Source organism: Gymnodraco acuticeps, unplaced genomic scaffold (genome assembly GCF_902827175.1).
Source record: "Gymnodraco acuticeps unplaced genomic scaffold, fGymAcu1.1, whole genome shotgun sequence".
Taxonomy (NCBI): domain Eukaryota; kingdom Metazoa; phylum Chordata; class Actinopteri; order Perciformes; family Bathydraconidae; genus Gymnodraco; species Gymnodraco acuticeps.
Window position 1 is genome coordinate 2,597,035 of NW_022990295.1, and position 14,656 is coordinate 2,611,690.

General features: G+C 41.6%; 1 protein-coding gene across 6 annotated transcripts in view; it reads left to right on the forward strand.

Annotated features, from left to right (window-relative positions):
- Positions 1-14,656, forward strand: part of col12a1a (collagen, type XII, alpha 1a) — a 55,081-nt gene that overhangs the window by 12,235 nt on the left and 28,190 nt on the right. For 3 of the 6 annotated variants that reach the window (XM_034222065.1, XM_034222061.1, XM_034222062.1), the window contains exons 14-31: positions 1,732-2,001; positions 3,476-3,742; positions 3,969-4,161; positions 4,249-4,373; positions 5,878-6,027; positions 6,131-6,250; positions 6,357-6,521; positions 6,618-6,764; positions 7,310-7,449; positions 8,184-8,313; positions 9,021-9,166; positions 9,602-9,731; positions 10,305-10,441; positions 11,477-11,606; positions 11,709-11,848; positions 12,067-12,199; positions 12,389-12,421; positions 13,280-13,419. In XM_034222065.1, coding sequence (XP_034077956.1) covers positions 1,732-2,001; positions 3,476-3,742; positions 3,969-4,161; positions 4,249-4,373; positions 5,878-6,027; positions 6,131-6,250; positions 6,357-6,521; positions 6,618-6,764; positions 7,310-7,449; positions 8,184-8,313; positions 9,021-9,166; positions 9,602-9,731; positions 10,305-10,441; positions 11,477-11,606; positions 11,709-11,848; positions 12,067-12,199; positions 12,389-12,421; positions 13,280-13,419 — 2,696 coding nt within the window. The remainder of the gene's footprint in view (positions 1-1,731; positions 2,002-3,475; positions 3,743-3,968; positions 4,162-4,248; positions 4,374-5,877; positions 6,028-6,130; positions 6,251-6,356; positions 6,522-6,617; positions 6,765-7,309; positions 7,450-8,183; positions 8,314-9,020; positions 9,167-9,601; positions 9,732-10,304; positions 10,442-11,476; positions 11,607-11,708; positions 11,849-12,066; positions 12,200-12,388; positions 12,422-13,279; positions 13,420-14,656) is intronic. The other 3 variants (XM_034222063.1, XM_034222064.1, XM_034222066.1) reach the window with 2 other exon arrangements.

Sequence of the window (14,656 nt, forward strand, 5' to 3'; positions counted from 1 at the left end):
TGCAGAGTTGTCTGATCTTCTTCCGCCAGGGTGGGGCAATTGACAGGCAGAGGCAGAGACAGAGGGTGGGGATGAGTAGAAAAAAAGGGTTCTTCAAAGTGTGAACCAGAATAATACAATCTCATTCCTTAGAGGTCATATGTGTATTCTCATTACCTGAAACACCAATACCATCTCTAAGTGGCCCACATTGTTTTCATGGACCTCCAACATCTGGGGCTCTGGGGCTCATTAGTTTGTGGTTGTGGCCATTACTCTTCATATCATGGCCTCTGCTCTCGAGGTGCAGACCACTCTGTTTGGCAGGCAGAGCTGGTGAGGTTATTTCTATTTAGATCTGTTCCCAGAACGACTTATAGGGTGACAAATAGCCTGCCTTTTCTGCTCTATGGTTGTTAAGCATATCCAAATGATCATGCATTAGACTTGTGGTGATGCATCTCATTCTTTGCATTTGGCTTTTTACGTAAAACCTCATTTGTGAGTTCTGATGAATGAGGTTTGAGAGAGACCACCCAGCTGCACTGCTCTGCCTCTGATTATATTGCCATTAGGTGCTGGCATGTAGGGGCTTAAGGACTCTATTCAGGATGAGGATCACAGAGGTTGTGTGGGAGGCTTTGTGTGGCAGCGTATCCTCCTATGCTAGATACAGCTCCTTTATATGGCCACCAGACCTAAGCTTTGAGTCCATCTCAACACGGGCATCCCTCTCAGCCAAGCATGTGCTGGCTGTCCATCAAGAAACACCTACACAAATTTCCCTCCACTGTATTTTCTGTTCTCCTTTCATGACGGTTTCTCAAGAAAATTGAGTGAAGGCGGAAAAGAGAGAACTCAACATCTGCATTTGTAGCAAACACACTGGTGCTGATCGGGTTTCCTCTATTTCGATGGAAAATTAAAGTGCTGCCGGGAGAGGCGCTGAGGATATGTGATTTATGATTAGTTTTGCAGACATTTTTTCCAGCAGTGTCTGATTATGAAGGGAGAAAATCAGGTTGTTCAAACAGATCCTGAGGGGTTAAAGCAGAGACAGATGAGTGATTGTTCATTGTTTATTGCCGGGGTTCTTAGTTTTGTCCATTTTGTGTCTCGCTCACTTCCTAAAACCTCCATAAATCTGCATTAGAAATCAACACCACATTACATTACATTTAGCTGACGCTTTTATCCAAAGCGACTTACAATAAGTGCATTTGACCAAGAAGATACACACTTGAAGAAAACAGAATCATATAAGTACATCAGGTTTCATAGAGCCAACACATTTCAAGTGCTACTCAACTGGCTTTAGATAAGCCAGTCCTTTATTAGTATATAAGTGCTTTGTTAGTAATTCTATCGCTCAAAGTGGAGTCGAAAGAGATGAGTTTTCAGTCTGCGCCCGAAGGTGTGCAAGCTTTCTGCTGTCCTGATTTCAATGGGGAGCTCATTCCACCATTTTGGAGCCAGGATAGCAAACCGACCTGTTTTTGCTGATGGGAACTTGGGTCCCCCTCGCAGTGCGGGTGCAGCGAGCCGTTTGGCTGATGCAAAGTGGAATGCACATGGACTGTAGCTCCCTAAAGCATTTCTCTACCTTACAGTACCATCTTAGTTATTTTTGCATCGGAGCAAGTCAAAACAAAGACATCTTTAGGGAAATTCTTTAAGTAAACAACATTAAAGCTACCTTTTTTATTTTTCCACATGCTCTTTCTAAGATTGTTCCTCTCCATTCATCCACAGTGCTTGGTTCACCCAGAGACTTGGTGACCAGAGACGTCACTGACACCAGTTTCGCTGTGTCTTGGGCTGCGGCTCCCGGAAATGTTCGTCAGTACCGGCTCAGGTGGAAGTCTCTCTACACTGAAGAGACTGGGGAAACAACGGTACAAGGAGACACCACAGCCACAATCCTGGAGGGTCTCACCCCAGAGACACGCTATCAGGTCTCTGTGTTTGCTGCCTACGGCCATGGAGAGGGTCAGCCATTGGTTGGAGAGGAAACCACCGATAGTACGTTTTACAGACTTGTTCCCTTATCCTTCGCTTCTCTCCATATTTCGTTTTATACATCTGCTCCTTTTTTCTTTCTTTTTGTTTTTCCAATGCTTTCCTTTTTTCTTATTTTCCTTCTTTGAATTTCTGAATGTCTCATGTTGTTACCTAGAAAGTGCGAAGCTAAGCCTGATTTAACTCGAAATCCAATAAGGCTTTCGAGTTTCCCCCATGTGTAACTGTTAAGGAGATCCTTTTTAAAAGAAATAAATGCGGTCTTGGAATTGAGGACATAGTGTGTCATCACATATCATGTCATAAACACATCTACAGCTTTAAAGTTTTACACCCGGTTAAGTAAGAGATTTCATTTAAGAGATCACGTAGGCATATGAAACAGTGACGTAAGTTAAAAAAAAAAGTTAAGGAAAGCCATCAGGGCTGTAAACTTCATCTTTGGGTGTTATACGGTTGAGCTAAGAGATAACGTCATTCGTCTGAGCCATCAAGTATCAAGAGTACAGAGCCTTTGCGTGCACCTTTAAGACTATGCGTGTGTGTTATATGTATGTACAGAAGTGACGCAATGTCAAGCACACCTGCACCCAGTTTTTTTGTGAGATGCAGGATAGATAGACACGGGCCTCTCTCTTGTTAGACTACACTCACGCTTGGATGAGAAAAGCACATTGAGCGGAAAATCTCACCAGTTGGGAGGGATTTCGTCAACTAGTTATTTAAACGGAATGGGCTCAAGGAAAAAACATTTCCAACCTTCACTAGTGTTTATTGATTCTGGCAAGCAATACATTTGGCACACACACCAAATATAACCACAAGGCAGATTTGTAAACTAAAATGTTCAATTTGCTCATAACCTTCCTTTGCTTTGCACCCGCTATCTCCCTTTTTCGTGCTTCGCAGATCACAGGAGTCAAACTTGGAAGCGTTGCTTTTTTCCGTTAATAAAAGTCCTTTCTCTGAAGTAGAGTAGTCTGAATATTTTCCTTTGCTCGTTTCAAGGCCACTGACAATTCACACTTGCCCTTCCTTCTTTGAAAATAAGAAACACTCCATGGCGCACAATGGAAAAATGAGAACTATGGCTTTGATAAAATGTACAAGACATGTAAGTCTGGCTCCCAAGCTTTCCAACTAAACACGATCAATCATGTACATTTGGGCCTGTTTAATGTATACTCCTAAAAATCTGAATATTTGGGTAAGTTTGTGTCCGCAGGCATGTGGAAACTGAGCAGATACCCAGATGGAAGAGTGTGAGGTAGCCAAGTGTGTTACTGTTTAGTTTGACTTACCAGCAGGAAAGCCATGCTGCTTATAGTTCCAAAGGTATACAGGAAGAAACGCGGTTAGGCACACATTAAGCATAGATTCCCTCTTGAACAAGTCCCAAAGTCTACATTTTACCTCATACCATCCATTCATCATTTTGCCTTTTTCAACCTCTGTTGATTTTTTCCCTTCCTCGCAGTCTCGGCCGCTGGAAGAACGATTGTTGTGTCCGAGGAAACGGAGAAGAGTATGAAGGTGGATTGGCAACCGGCACCTGGAAACGTACTCAACTATCGAGTTACCTACAAACCCAAAGCAGGAGGGCGCCAGCTAGCAACCAAGGTGCCCGGTGGCACCACCTTCACCGTGCTAAAACGCCTCACCCCCCTTACCACCTACGAAATCACTGTTTTGCCAGTCTACCGTTCCGGAGAGGGCAAAGCAAGACAGGGAGAAGGAACAACACGTACGTTGGTTAATCATTCACTCAACCACAAGTATTGCTCTTTCTGTTGCCAAGTTGTATCCATTAAAGTAATTATAACCAATTTTACACTAAATGACTAAGGCACAATTACATCACTTATTTGTTCTTCATAATAAAGTCCTTAAAATATTTTGTTCATTCAGTTCACTCCTTCATTCAGTTCTTTGTCATTTAGACAATTTACACATTCCTCTTCTCTCCGTAGTTACACCTTATAAAGGTCCCAGGAACCTCCAGACTTCAGAACCGGCTAAGACCAGTTTCCGTGTGACCTGGGACCATGCTCCCGGTGATGTTACGGGCTACAAAGTCACTTTCCACCCTATAGGCGAAGACATTGACCTGGGACAACTTCTGGTTGGTCCCTATGACAACACTGTGGTGCTAGAGGAGCTAAGGTGTGGCTGATTTCTTATTTTCAGTCTTAATGTCTCTCGTTTAATATCCTCATGTCATGTCACAAATCATTTTCTATTGGTCTACAGAGCGGGTACCAAATACACAGTGAATGTGTTTGGTATGTTTGAAGGAGGAGAGAGCATGCCATTGGCTGGAGAGGAGAAAACAACTCTTGTTGATTTACCTACGCCTCCTCCTTATGAGGCCACAGGTAAAGTCATTTTCTAAACAACCAACATACAACATTTAAAAAAATGTCAGCAAAGGAAAAACATAAAACATTTTACGTTTTATGCTAAAGCTAAACATGGCATGTTTTAGTCATTCCATTTATACACCTGTCAACACTTTTAAGGAGCGTCTCCGTTATGTTATGTCTCAGGGCAGCAACAGTCAAACACTGGGGACACTATCACATAGTAAAGTTTTGCTTAGGAAAATACTCTCTAAACCCATGCCCCATAACAGCTGAAGAGTTTCCCTAAATGCCTTTCTTCAAAGCTAATTGTCTCACAAAATAACAGATGTAATGGTTATTCCATCTGTCTGCGCCTTTACTAGCTTTGTTCACTGTGACACTTTGGACTTCCACTTTTTTATTTCCAGTCCAAGTATAGGCCAGTGTAGATTTAAGCCATACGCTCATAATCTTTTTGCGGTTATCAAATGCTTTTACTACCTCTTGAGTCGGAGCGTGACTGTCAAAGCATGTGAGGAGGAGAACTTATTTTTAAGTTAGCTGGAAGGAGGTACATGTAGAAAGGTCAGGAGATAAATGAAAAATATGAGAGAAGCCCACTCTCAGCTCTACCAAGTATAGACAACAGGCACATTTCTCAACAACTCTTCTGGAGCTTGAGGGCAAAGAAAGTTGTGGGTGTGGCAAAAGCAACATCTCTCTTTCATTACTTGCCCTAATTTAATCTTTTTAATTACAGGACAACATAATTAGTGCCACAATGTTTCTTTACTTTTGCATATTCATCGTGGTGTCAGATATAATTAATTCTACCTCTAGCAGACCTACTTGTTGGAGTTACTTTCTGAGTTGACATGTTTTTGCATTTCTCTCCCTTGAAAGCTTGACAGCTGGTTTTCTGTCATGGGACCTGGGTCGGGTTTACTCTGTGAACAAACCAATCTGTAAATCAAACCTCTAACCTGTTTTCAGTTGCAGACAGCCCTCTTTTTAGGTACAGAGGATCGGATGCCTTCCTTTTCATCCCACAGGTGTTTGTAAAATCTTCTGCTCTGGAGGGCACGGTAATCTCTCACACGGAAGCCTTTGATATGTCACAGGCCATTAAGGGCGTACTCTCCTGATTTGCCCCTGGGACTAACTCATGGATATGAAAACCGACTGAAACTGTCTCGACACGCCACAAGACAAGAAGATAATAATTACACCTGAAAAATAAAAGTTGTCTGATTAAAAAAACGGAAAATATGTTTTATTACTTGCTTGTGAATATGTTTGTTTGTCCCCTTGGAGAATGTTTGGACTGTTAATTAAGTTTGTTTCAATGCCAAAAATCGAATTTAATTTCATAAACCTCTCTTTTCCCTTCACCTCTCACACCTCTTTGAGCACTTCTTTCAATCCAATTCACCACACACATTATTGTATATATATGACAGTTGGACATGGACGTCTACTTTATATATATATAATTTTGAACCCGTCTAATTACAACACTGACATTTTGCCCTTTTAGGTGTGAAGTGTAAGACCAATGCACAGGCTGATATTGTGCTGCTGGTGGATGGCTCCTGGAGTATTGGACGTCTCAACTTCAAGACCATTCGCGCCTTCATCTCCCGTATGGTGGGAGTCTTTGACATTAGCCCTGAAAGGGTCCAAATTGGTGGGTCTACCCAGAATAAACGCAGTAACAGTCAACTGGTTATTACTAATACAAGAGAAAGAAGTATCTTTACGTTGGTTTAACTATTTGCTGGTGTCTTCAGGTCTTGCCCAGTACAGTGGAGACCCAAAGACTGAATGGCACTTGAATGCTCATCTTACCCGGGACTCTCTCCTGGAGGCTGTGGCTAACCTGCCCTACAAAGGAGGAAACACCTTGACTGGTACTTTGATCTATCTATTTAATTATTTGCTAGTGGGAGCATTGCCACTTACTTCTTTCTGTGTGACTACCATAGTTAAAACTAAACATTGATATCGTTATTGCAGGTCTGGCTTTGAACTACCTCCTCCAGAACAACTTCAAAGAGAACGTCGGGATGCGACCTAAATCCAGAAAGATCGGTGTGTTGATCACTGACGGCAAATCCCAGGATGATGTCATCTTCAACTCTCAGAGCTTGCGGGAACAGGGCATTGAACTCTACGCCATCGGTAAGTAAAACTAAGTGCTATTCACAAACTCATCGCATGAGTGCATCAAAGTGCATCAAAGTGCTAATGATTACTGTCTTCCTTATTGCTCTGTAGGTGTGAAGAATGCTGATGAGAACGAGTTGAGGTCCATTGCCACTGATCCAGATACTATTCACATGTACAACGTGGCTGACTTCTCCTTCCTGTTGGACATCGTTGACAACCTCACTGACAACCTGTGTAACAGTGTCAAGGGGCCAGGTGTGTATGAGATTACAGCAACACAGCTGACTGATCTAACAAAGGAAACGCTTAAGGAATAATAAACCCGACTGCAAGGACAGACGCCTTCTACTAAAAAATAATAACCACATACAACCTAAGCCAACTGCTCCAATCCCAGACATTTGAGATTAATTATAAATATAGTGTATAGCATCCAACACCCACACAGCTACATGTCTGGCCCACCATGGAAAGCAACACTAGAAGCAAATAATCATCCAAGCCCTTGGAAATGATTGCAGATCTATTATTTTCTTTTCCCCCTAATATTCTCTGTACCTCTCCGGAATAGGAAATTGCCTGCCGTTAATGAAATTAAAGAGCTGCTATTGGATCCTGAAGGGGAACTCCTTGGAGAGGATGTGGCTTTATAGTTTCAATAAGTACTGTGGCTGGTAGACAGAGCTGTTGGGACTTGTAGCTAAATATGCTTTTATCTGTTGCCACATTTAGTTTGTCACATGTTTATTATCACGGGCAAGATTGCAATTTCTGCCTTTTTATGCTTACACCTGAAACAGGAGGCGCACCCGATGCTCCTACCAACCTGATGACATCAGAGGTGACTCACCATTCCTTCAGAGCCACCTGGACCGGCCCCGAAGAACCAGTGGAGAAGTACCGTCTGGAGTACATGACCGTGGATGGACGCCCACTAGAGGTATACAACACTAAAAACCTGATGCAACACACACACATTGCAGTTAGTTTAGCATAACTCCCTGTGTGGATGTCAAGGGGACATTGGCTTTAATGTGTTCTGACCCACTGTTTTCTAATGGGAAACTCCACTCAAACTGCTATTTCCAGCCCCCTGTTTGTGTTGGCCTCTCGCTGTTTGTCCAATTAAATCATCATCCAACACAGGGAAAGGAAACAAAAACACACTGCTTTCAGTTTAGAGGATTAGAAAGCAAATAATGACCTCACAAGTGATGGCTCCATTAGCCAGCAGGGACTTGGCTCCGCTTTCGGGGGGAAAAGATGCATTTGTTGGTGTCTGAATCTTACTACATGTGGGAGATGTTTGTTTTTGTCAGGCTCCCATGGTTTTGTTAAATAGCGAACATAGTGGATGAGGTTTCACTGTTGTTTATTGATCTGAAATTGAAGCACATGCTGAGTTTTAGTCCAGTAAAAACTTGTCAGATGGATTTCTGGTTTTGATTGGAGAGCTTCAGCTGGAGAATGAACTTTTGATTGTTATGCTTTAAAATTCATAGGCAGCCCCTGTGCCATATGATCCTGCAAAATATAGATTCAGGCATGTTCACCTACAGTTATGATGCAGAATATTTATTCAGAAAGTATCCATATCCAAGGTTTGTAACAATTTAGAGACTGTTACAGATAACACTATCAACTGCAATCTTCTGACCATGCCATCTGTATTAGGTGTTTGTGGATGGCACTGAGACCACGGTGGTCCTCCAGAGCCTCAACCCTCTGACCGAGTACCTGGTCAACGTGTTCTCCGTGGTGGGAGAGGAGATCAGTGAGCCCCTCAAAGGAGTCGAGACCACACGTATGTCTTCTCTTTCTGGCTTTCTTTCATCTAGGCCTGTATCATTTGATTTAAAGAGATCCACTTATCAAAATCAATGTATGGTAAAAGTTGTCAGAAGTAAAGTAAATGCCCTAAAGGAAATATGGCGGCCTGGTCTTTGATCATTTGGCAAGATGTGACCATTTTCCACTTAAGAAAACACAAATAAATGCGTTTTTTTTTAAAGAGCAACACTTTAAACTTCAGCAGGCTTTCTGAGCTGAATCTCTCTGGCTTAGTTCCATCACACAAATGGTATGCACTCAGTGACTGGATGGTCTCTATTAACAAATGTTTTAAGGGTAATATCTTGGTCTTGTTTATTAAACAATATGCGGCTACAAAAAGAAAGCACTAGTACATATTAATTAGATGCATACTCAAGGCAATCTATGTGATTACACTGGGGTTTTGATCTATTTCTTTGTTTCTTTTAAGATGTCGTTAATTTCTCTTTTACTAGTCTATTTATAGCCAACTAAAAAGGACTGAGAACGTCTTTGTGCAATCAAAGAAAAAACCAAACAAAAGAATGTATCCCCGTAATCGGCAAAGATATTTCTCTTATCCTTACGTTTTTTCTCTGTAATACATCTCTGAGTGTATTTACAAGTACATTCAACTGTTATAACATCACTTTTTCTGTATATTTTTGGCGCCTTTAACATTCTTGCCTGGTTATCCAGTGCCCCTGAGTGCCGTGAGGACAATGGACATTTTTGAAGAGCAGACCACCACCATGCGGGTGAGATGGGAGCAGGCGGCCGGTGCCAGTGGCTACATGCTGCTATACAGCGCCATCAATGCCACTGAGCCCACTGTCGGGCAGGAGGTAAGAGATATCATCTAATAAAGCTGTTACTTCAAGAAAGGGCATAGGGCCAATCAGCTGTCAATCACATCAGCTTGCATGCATTCATATGCACCAAAACAGACACAAACACTTCTGTCAGCAGTTCAGTGACAGAATACAGAGGTCACACACTGAAATAACATTTTACAAAGCCACCAGTGTTTGCCTCATCATTTAGCAGACAAGGCAAAAGGGGAAATACAGAGGAACATTGTACTACGGGGTGGGTGAACCATGAGCTCAATCTGCTAAGGGAACATCATCATTGGTTCATGAATCGTCAGAACCGGAAACGGCAGATGTGCTCCAAATCAGAATATTTCTCCCACTCTTGTCATCCCCAACTATTTCACTGAAGCGTCATTGTCAACCCGTTTCCCCTCTGAAATCATTGTTGGTTTGGTCCCCTTGCAGATCAGAGTGGGAGGAGATACCACTGAAGTCCAGCTGGTGAAGTTACTCCCCAACACGGCTTACTCCCTCTCGCTCTTCGCCCTACATGGAGAGTTGGCTAGCGAACCGCTGACCAAGCAGGGAGTCACCCGTATGTAGTCACTGAATCATACATGTGACATCTACAGCATTTCACTAAGCTGTTGTTAATTGTTGATATCTTACAGTAGGTTGGCTCAAAATTGTCTTCATGAATGCTTAACGATAATCCTGACCAGTGATGGAAAAAATACTCAGACTTTCTACTAAAGCACACTTAGCATGATAAATTGTAAAAATACTTAAAGTTTAAAATCTTACTTAAGTAAAGTACAAAAGTATTGTCATCAAAATATACTTGGCGTACCAAAAGTCAAATTACTTGTTATGTATAATAACCCATTTTAGAATCATATAAATGCAACTACTCTATTAAAATATCTAATGCATTAATGATACTATGATAGCTGATCAAGTTGGAGCTCATTTGCTTTTTTTCTATTAGTTTTATATATTTTGTATAAGCTAATAATCTTAATGTGTTGAGTAACTGGTAACTGAAGCTGCCAGATAAATGTAGTGGAGTAAAAAGTACAATATTGGCTTCCAAAATGTAGTGGAGTTAAGTAAAACCAAAATACTCAAGTTGACCGTTGACCCTGAAACCTTTTCCCCCTTTGTTTAGTTCCCCTGCCTCCTGCAGGCAAACTGACGGTCCGTGAATTCACTCACAGCTCCATGAGTCTCATTTGGGATGCTGCTCCTGGTGCTGTTCGCAAATACATCCTCACCTACAAGCCCGATGAAGGAGATGCTAAAGAAGTGAGTTTCCAGTTTTGTTTGGCTCTTACGTTTTCCGAAAGAAATGTCACTAGCTGTGACAGCTGTTTTAGCCATTATCTTTGATGATGATGAATTTATATTACCATTTCTCACTGATCCCTTTATATATCGGTTGAGGCCACATAATGGAGGGTGCAGCTGGTTGGATGGACATAAGGGGATGTTGTGGAGTCCAATGAAAAGATTATGAAACTATCAGAATGTGGTTTTGCGTGGTTTAAAGGGCGGATTGGACCGCTACTTTATAGTTTCATGTCCCCCTTAAGGAGTTATTGGGCTACAGCAGACAACTCTGTGTTCTGCTTTTTGCTACTTAGTCAGCCATAAATCAGGTGGAGGTGATCCTCAAAGCTCCTCTGATGGAAACTCACATGAAACATGACTCACTGGAGGATGTTGTGATTGTCATAAATGCATAGCGTGGGGAGGAAGAGATTATTGCCCAGGGAGTAACAGAATTTCTCGTTTGACCAAACGGATTATGGGATCCAATAAATGTAAGTGATAGTATGCCACTCACAAGTTGACTCCAGGACATATTCCCTCCAGGTGCAGCATTATGCATGGCTTTATGGTGCAGAAGACAAATACGGTGCCTGTTTGGACTCAAACTAAAATGTTTGTTCATAATGAATCCCTGTAGTTCAGTTAAAACATAATGGGATTAAGAGCCATAAACCCAGTGTGGTGTTTCCTGAGTGTTCCAGCTGCTTTTGTTTGTTTTGTTGCTTGTTTGTTTCATGTCTTTAGTGTTCCCATTTTCCTCTGGAATCAAGCACTTTTTTATGCCTTATGGTTGAATTTCCTAGGAGTCTTACTGGTAGCACATTTTGCTGTTGCCAGTGTTCCTGGGAATTTGTGCTGTGAATGGAATTCAAGTTTTGCAAGACTTGGCAAAATGTAGCTAATGAGAAAAACATCTGAAGTTCTATGGGCTTTCAAACATCAGTATATCTATTTGCATTAATGATTTTGTTCTATCGATTTCAACAAATTGGTTTGGTTGTTCTACAGCTGGAAGTGGACGGAAGCCTGACAACCAGATTATTGGAAGAACTGACCTCGCAGACTGAGTACAGCCTGGCTGTTACTCCGATCTATGATGAGGGACCTGGTCAGACAATGTTGGGAGATGGAATCACTGGTATGAATGACAATCATTATTATCGATAATGGCACTGTCCCAGTTCGCCTGCCACTCACTGTTATAGAGTTCCTGATTAACTTATTTCTCTCTTTTCTGTAGACGTGGTTCCTGCCCCACAGAACCTACGATTTTCAGAAGTTACCCAGACCAGCTTCAGAGCTACCTGGGATCACGGAGCCCCTGACGTGGCTCTGTACCGCATTGGCTGGACCAAGAAGGGAGAAACCAACTTCCAATATGTAAGAGAACAGCTGTTTAGATTTAGGAAATTCTTGACGAGTCCCGCAGATGCTTTGAAAAAGACCCCTGTCGAGTAATCTGGAACATCTAAAAAACAGATTCTTACACCAATCCAATTATAATCAATCTAATATGGATCTTGTTTCTTTGGTTTGTATTGGCTAACAATTGCAGTCAAGCACCTTCCTTCACGCTGTGATTGTGTTTTCCTCATCAGACCATTCTGAACAACGATGAGATTACCCACGTTCTGGAGGGCTTGGATCCAGACACGCCCTATGATGTGTCCGTCACTGCAATCTATCCAGATGAATCCGAGAGCGAGGATCTGCTGGGCACTGAGAGGACATGTAAGACACCTCAGCAACTCTGTGTTGACCACTGATTAATCACTATAGTTAACACTGTTTTACTTCTGTTGCTTGACAAAATCTCTGTTGGATCTTTTGATTAACCTTTCAATTTCACTCATTGAAAATATCCTGAGTGATACTTGAGCGAAGGGTATGCCCATCATACCTTTCTATTTCTGCCTCTAGTGCGTATAGGGGCCAAGCCTGCAATTAAAAGACGTAAGTATATTTGTAGTAAACCAAGAGGATGCTTTTTCTTTCGAGTGACGAAAGCATGTTTTGTTAATTCATCCAGTCATCTGCACTTTTGTTCATTGAACAACCATCATCACATCATCAATCAACCGCTACAGCAGTGCTGTGATGCACCTGACACAACCCCATTTTATTGTGTTTGTCTGTCTTTGTCTTGTTTTTTGTCCCATTGTTCATCCCATCCATCACATGGCTGTTCCTGAATCTGTTCTCACTTAGGCCAAAGATAAATTAAATCGGCTGAAGATATATTTCAGTTTTGCATGTCGTACAGGGATGTGAATCCTTGTTTTTGAAGTGCATTCTGTCATCCATCATCCATTCATCCATCCACCATCCATCCATCCATCATCCATCCATCCATCCATTGCATCCATCCATCCATTGCATCCATCCATCCATTGCATCCATACATCCATCCATCCATTGATGCATTCATCCATCCATCCATCCATTGATGCATTGATCCATGCACTTTGCCATGCTGTTCACAACGATCCATCCTGGCTTCAGAAAAGACAAAACCAAGAGGAAGATTGTCTTTTCTTCTTTAAAAGCTGAAATCCTTGATACAAACCAGTGATAAACCTGCTTAATTTGACCTTTAAGTAAATACATAATCAAAAAATTCATTAACTGATAATGACTAAGTAATTTCAAGACAGAACAAACATTTAAACATGGGCTGACCAATGTATCAAGGCTGGGGCTTTAAAAGACATTTCCAAGAAAAACTTCATGGGAAAAGTGCTCTAACTACATCAAACAGCTCAACGTGTTGACATGCTTGTAATTGTGACATGTGCATGCATGCATTCTCAGTACCTAGTGGACCTCCCACCAACTTGGTTGTGTTCAACGAGACCACCACCACTCTGAACGCCAGGTGGAACCCAGCTCCAGGCCGCGTGCAGAACTACAAGATCACCTACGTCCCAACGGCTGGAGGCAGGAGCCAGACTGTGAGTCGCAAAACAGAACAACACACTGCTTTGGGTAGCTCTCGTATTTTATAAAATCAAATATAGGACGTATAGTATTCATTTACAGGTGCTTTTATTACTGCAATGAATTTCTTAACACCAAACAACAGATTGAGGTTAGGCATTTCTCCATGGGCGAGAGTTAAATGCCAAGAAGTTAACATTTGAACTGAACGGCTGCAGGCCAGCATTACTAAGCCAGAGAAAACTGCTGTTTATGTCTCTTTGAGCTTTAACTCAATCACTGAATTGGCTTATTCCTCCTAAGTGTATTTGCCTCGATAAAATATACAACAGCTACAACTCTGCCACTGGTATTGCATTATTTTAGTTTATTCTAAGTCAAATCTTTTAATTTGTTGTTTCGGACTTGGCAGCGTAATGCGTAAATATTTCCTCACTGGTCATGCATTTTCTTGGCTGACTTGCTTGAATGTGCAGAAAGTGTTTTTGGATTAGAGTTGAATATTTGGTTTCAATTAACGGTCAGACATTTCTCATTACTCCCAAAAGCCTAAATGATGCTTATGCACATGCCTTTACATAAAACTGTACAGACTGTCAGCCACACCGATAAGCCAAGTTAATTCTAACAAATGGTAAAACAAATATTTCCTCCTCAAAACTTGGCAGATAAAGGTTGTAAAAAGTTGCTGAAAAAAGATAACATTTGGAAGTCATACAAAGTTTGCACGACACATTTTAAGGCTGATAATTGAATAGCTCAGTGGGGAGAAACTAAACAGATACTTCAGAGAATTGTGTGTGTGTGCATTGAAAATGGAATGCACTTGCCCTGTCAGGTCATTGTGTGTTTGTGTAATGAGAGAGTACTGTGCCACAGGTGTCATATTTGAAAGCAGATAGTGTTTTAAGTCTGCTCGCAAATCTTGCTATAGGTTGACTCTTCTTTCACATATTTTAATAATATCCAGATGACATCTGTCTTACTGGAGAGGACAGGTAAACGTTTACAAATATTTGCTTCCCTTATAATTAACCCTGTTAGAAATGTGCAGAATTCAGCCAAGTTCAGCTGGTGTCACGTCAAGTCATTGGTTTATTGTTAGTTTCCATTTTGAGGTGGAACATTTTCCTCTTAACTACTTGATGAAATTTAAGTTGCACTGATTGCCTGGTTGATATCACACTGAGAGGTTGATGGAAAACGGGAAACTCACTAGCTAGCATGAGCCAATTTGTCTTGGTTCACTGT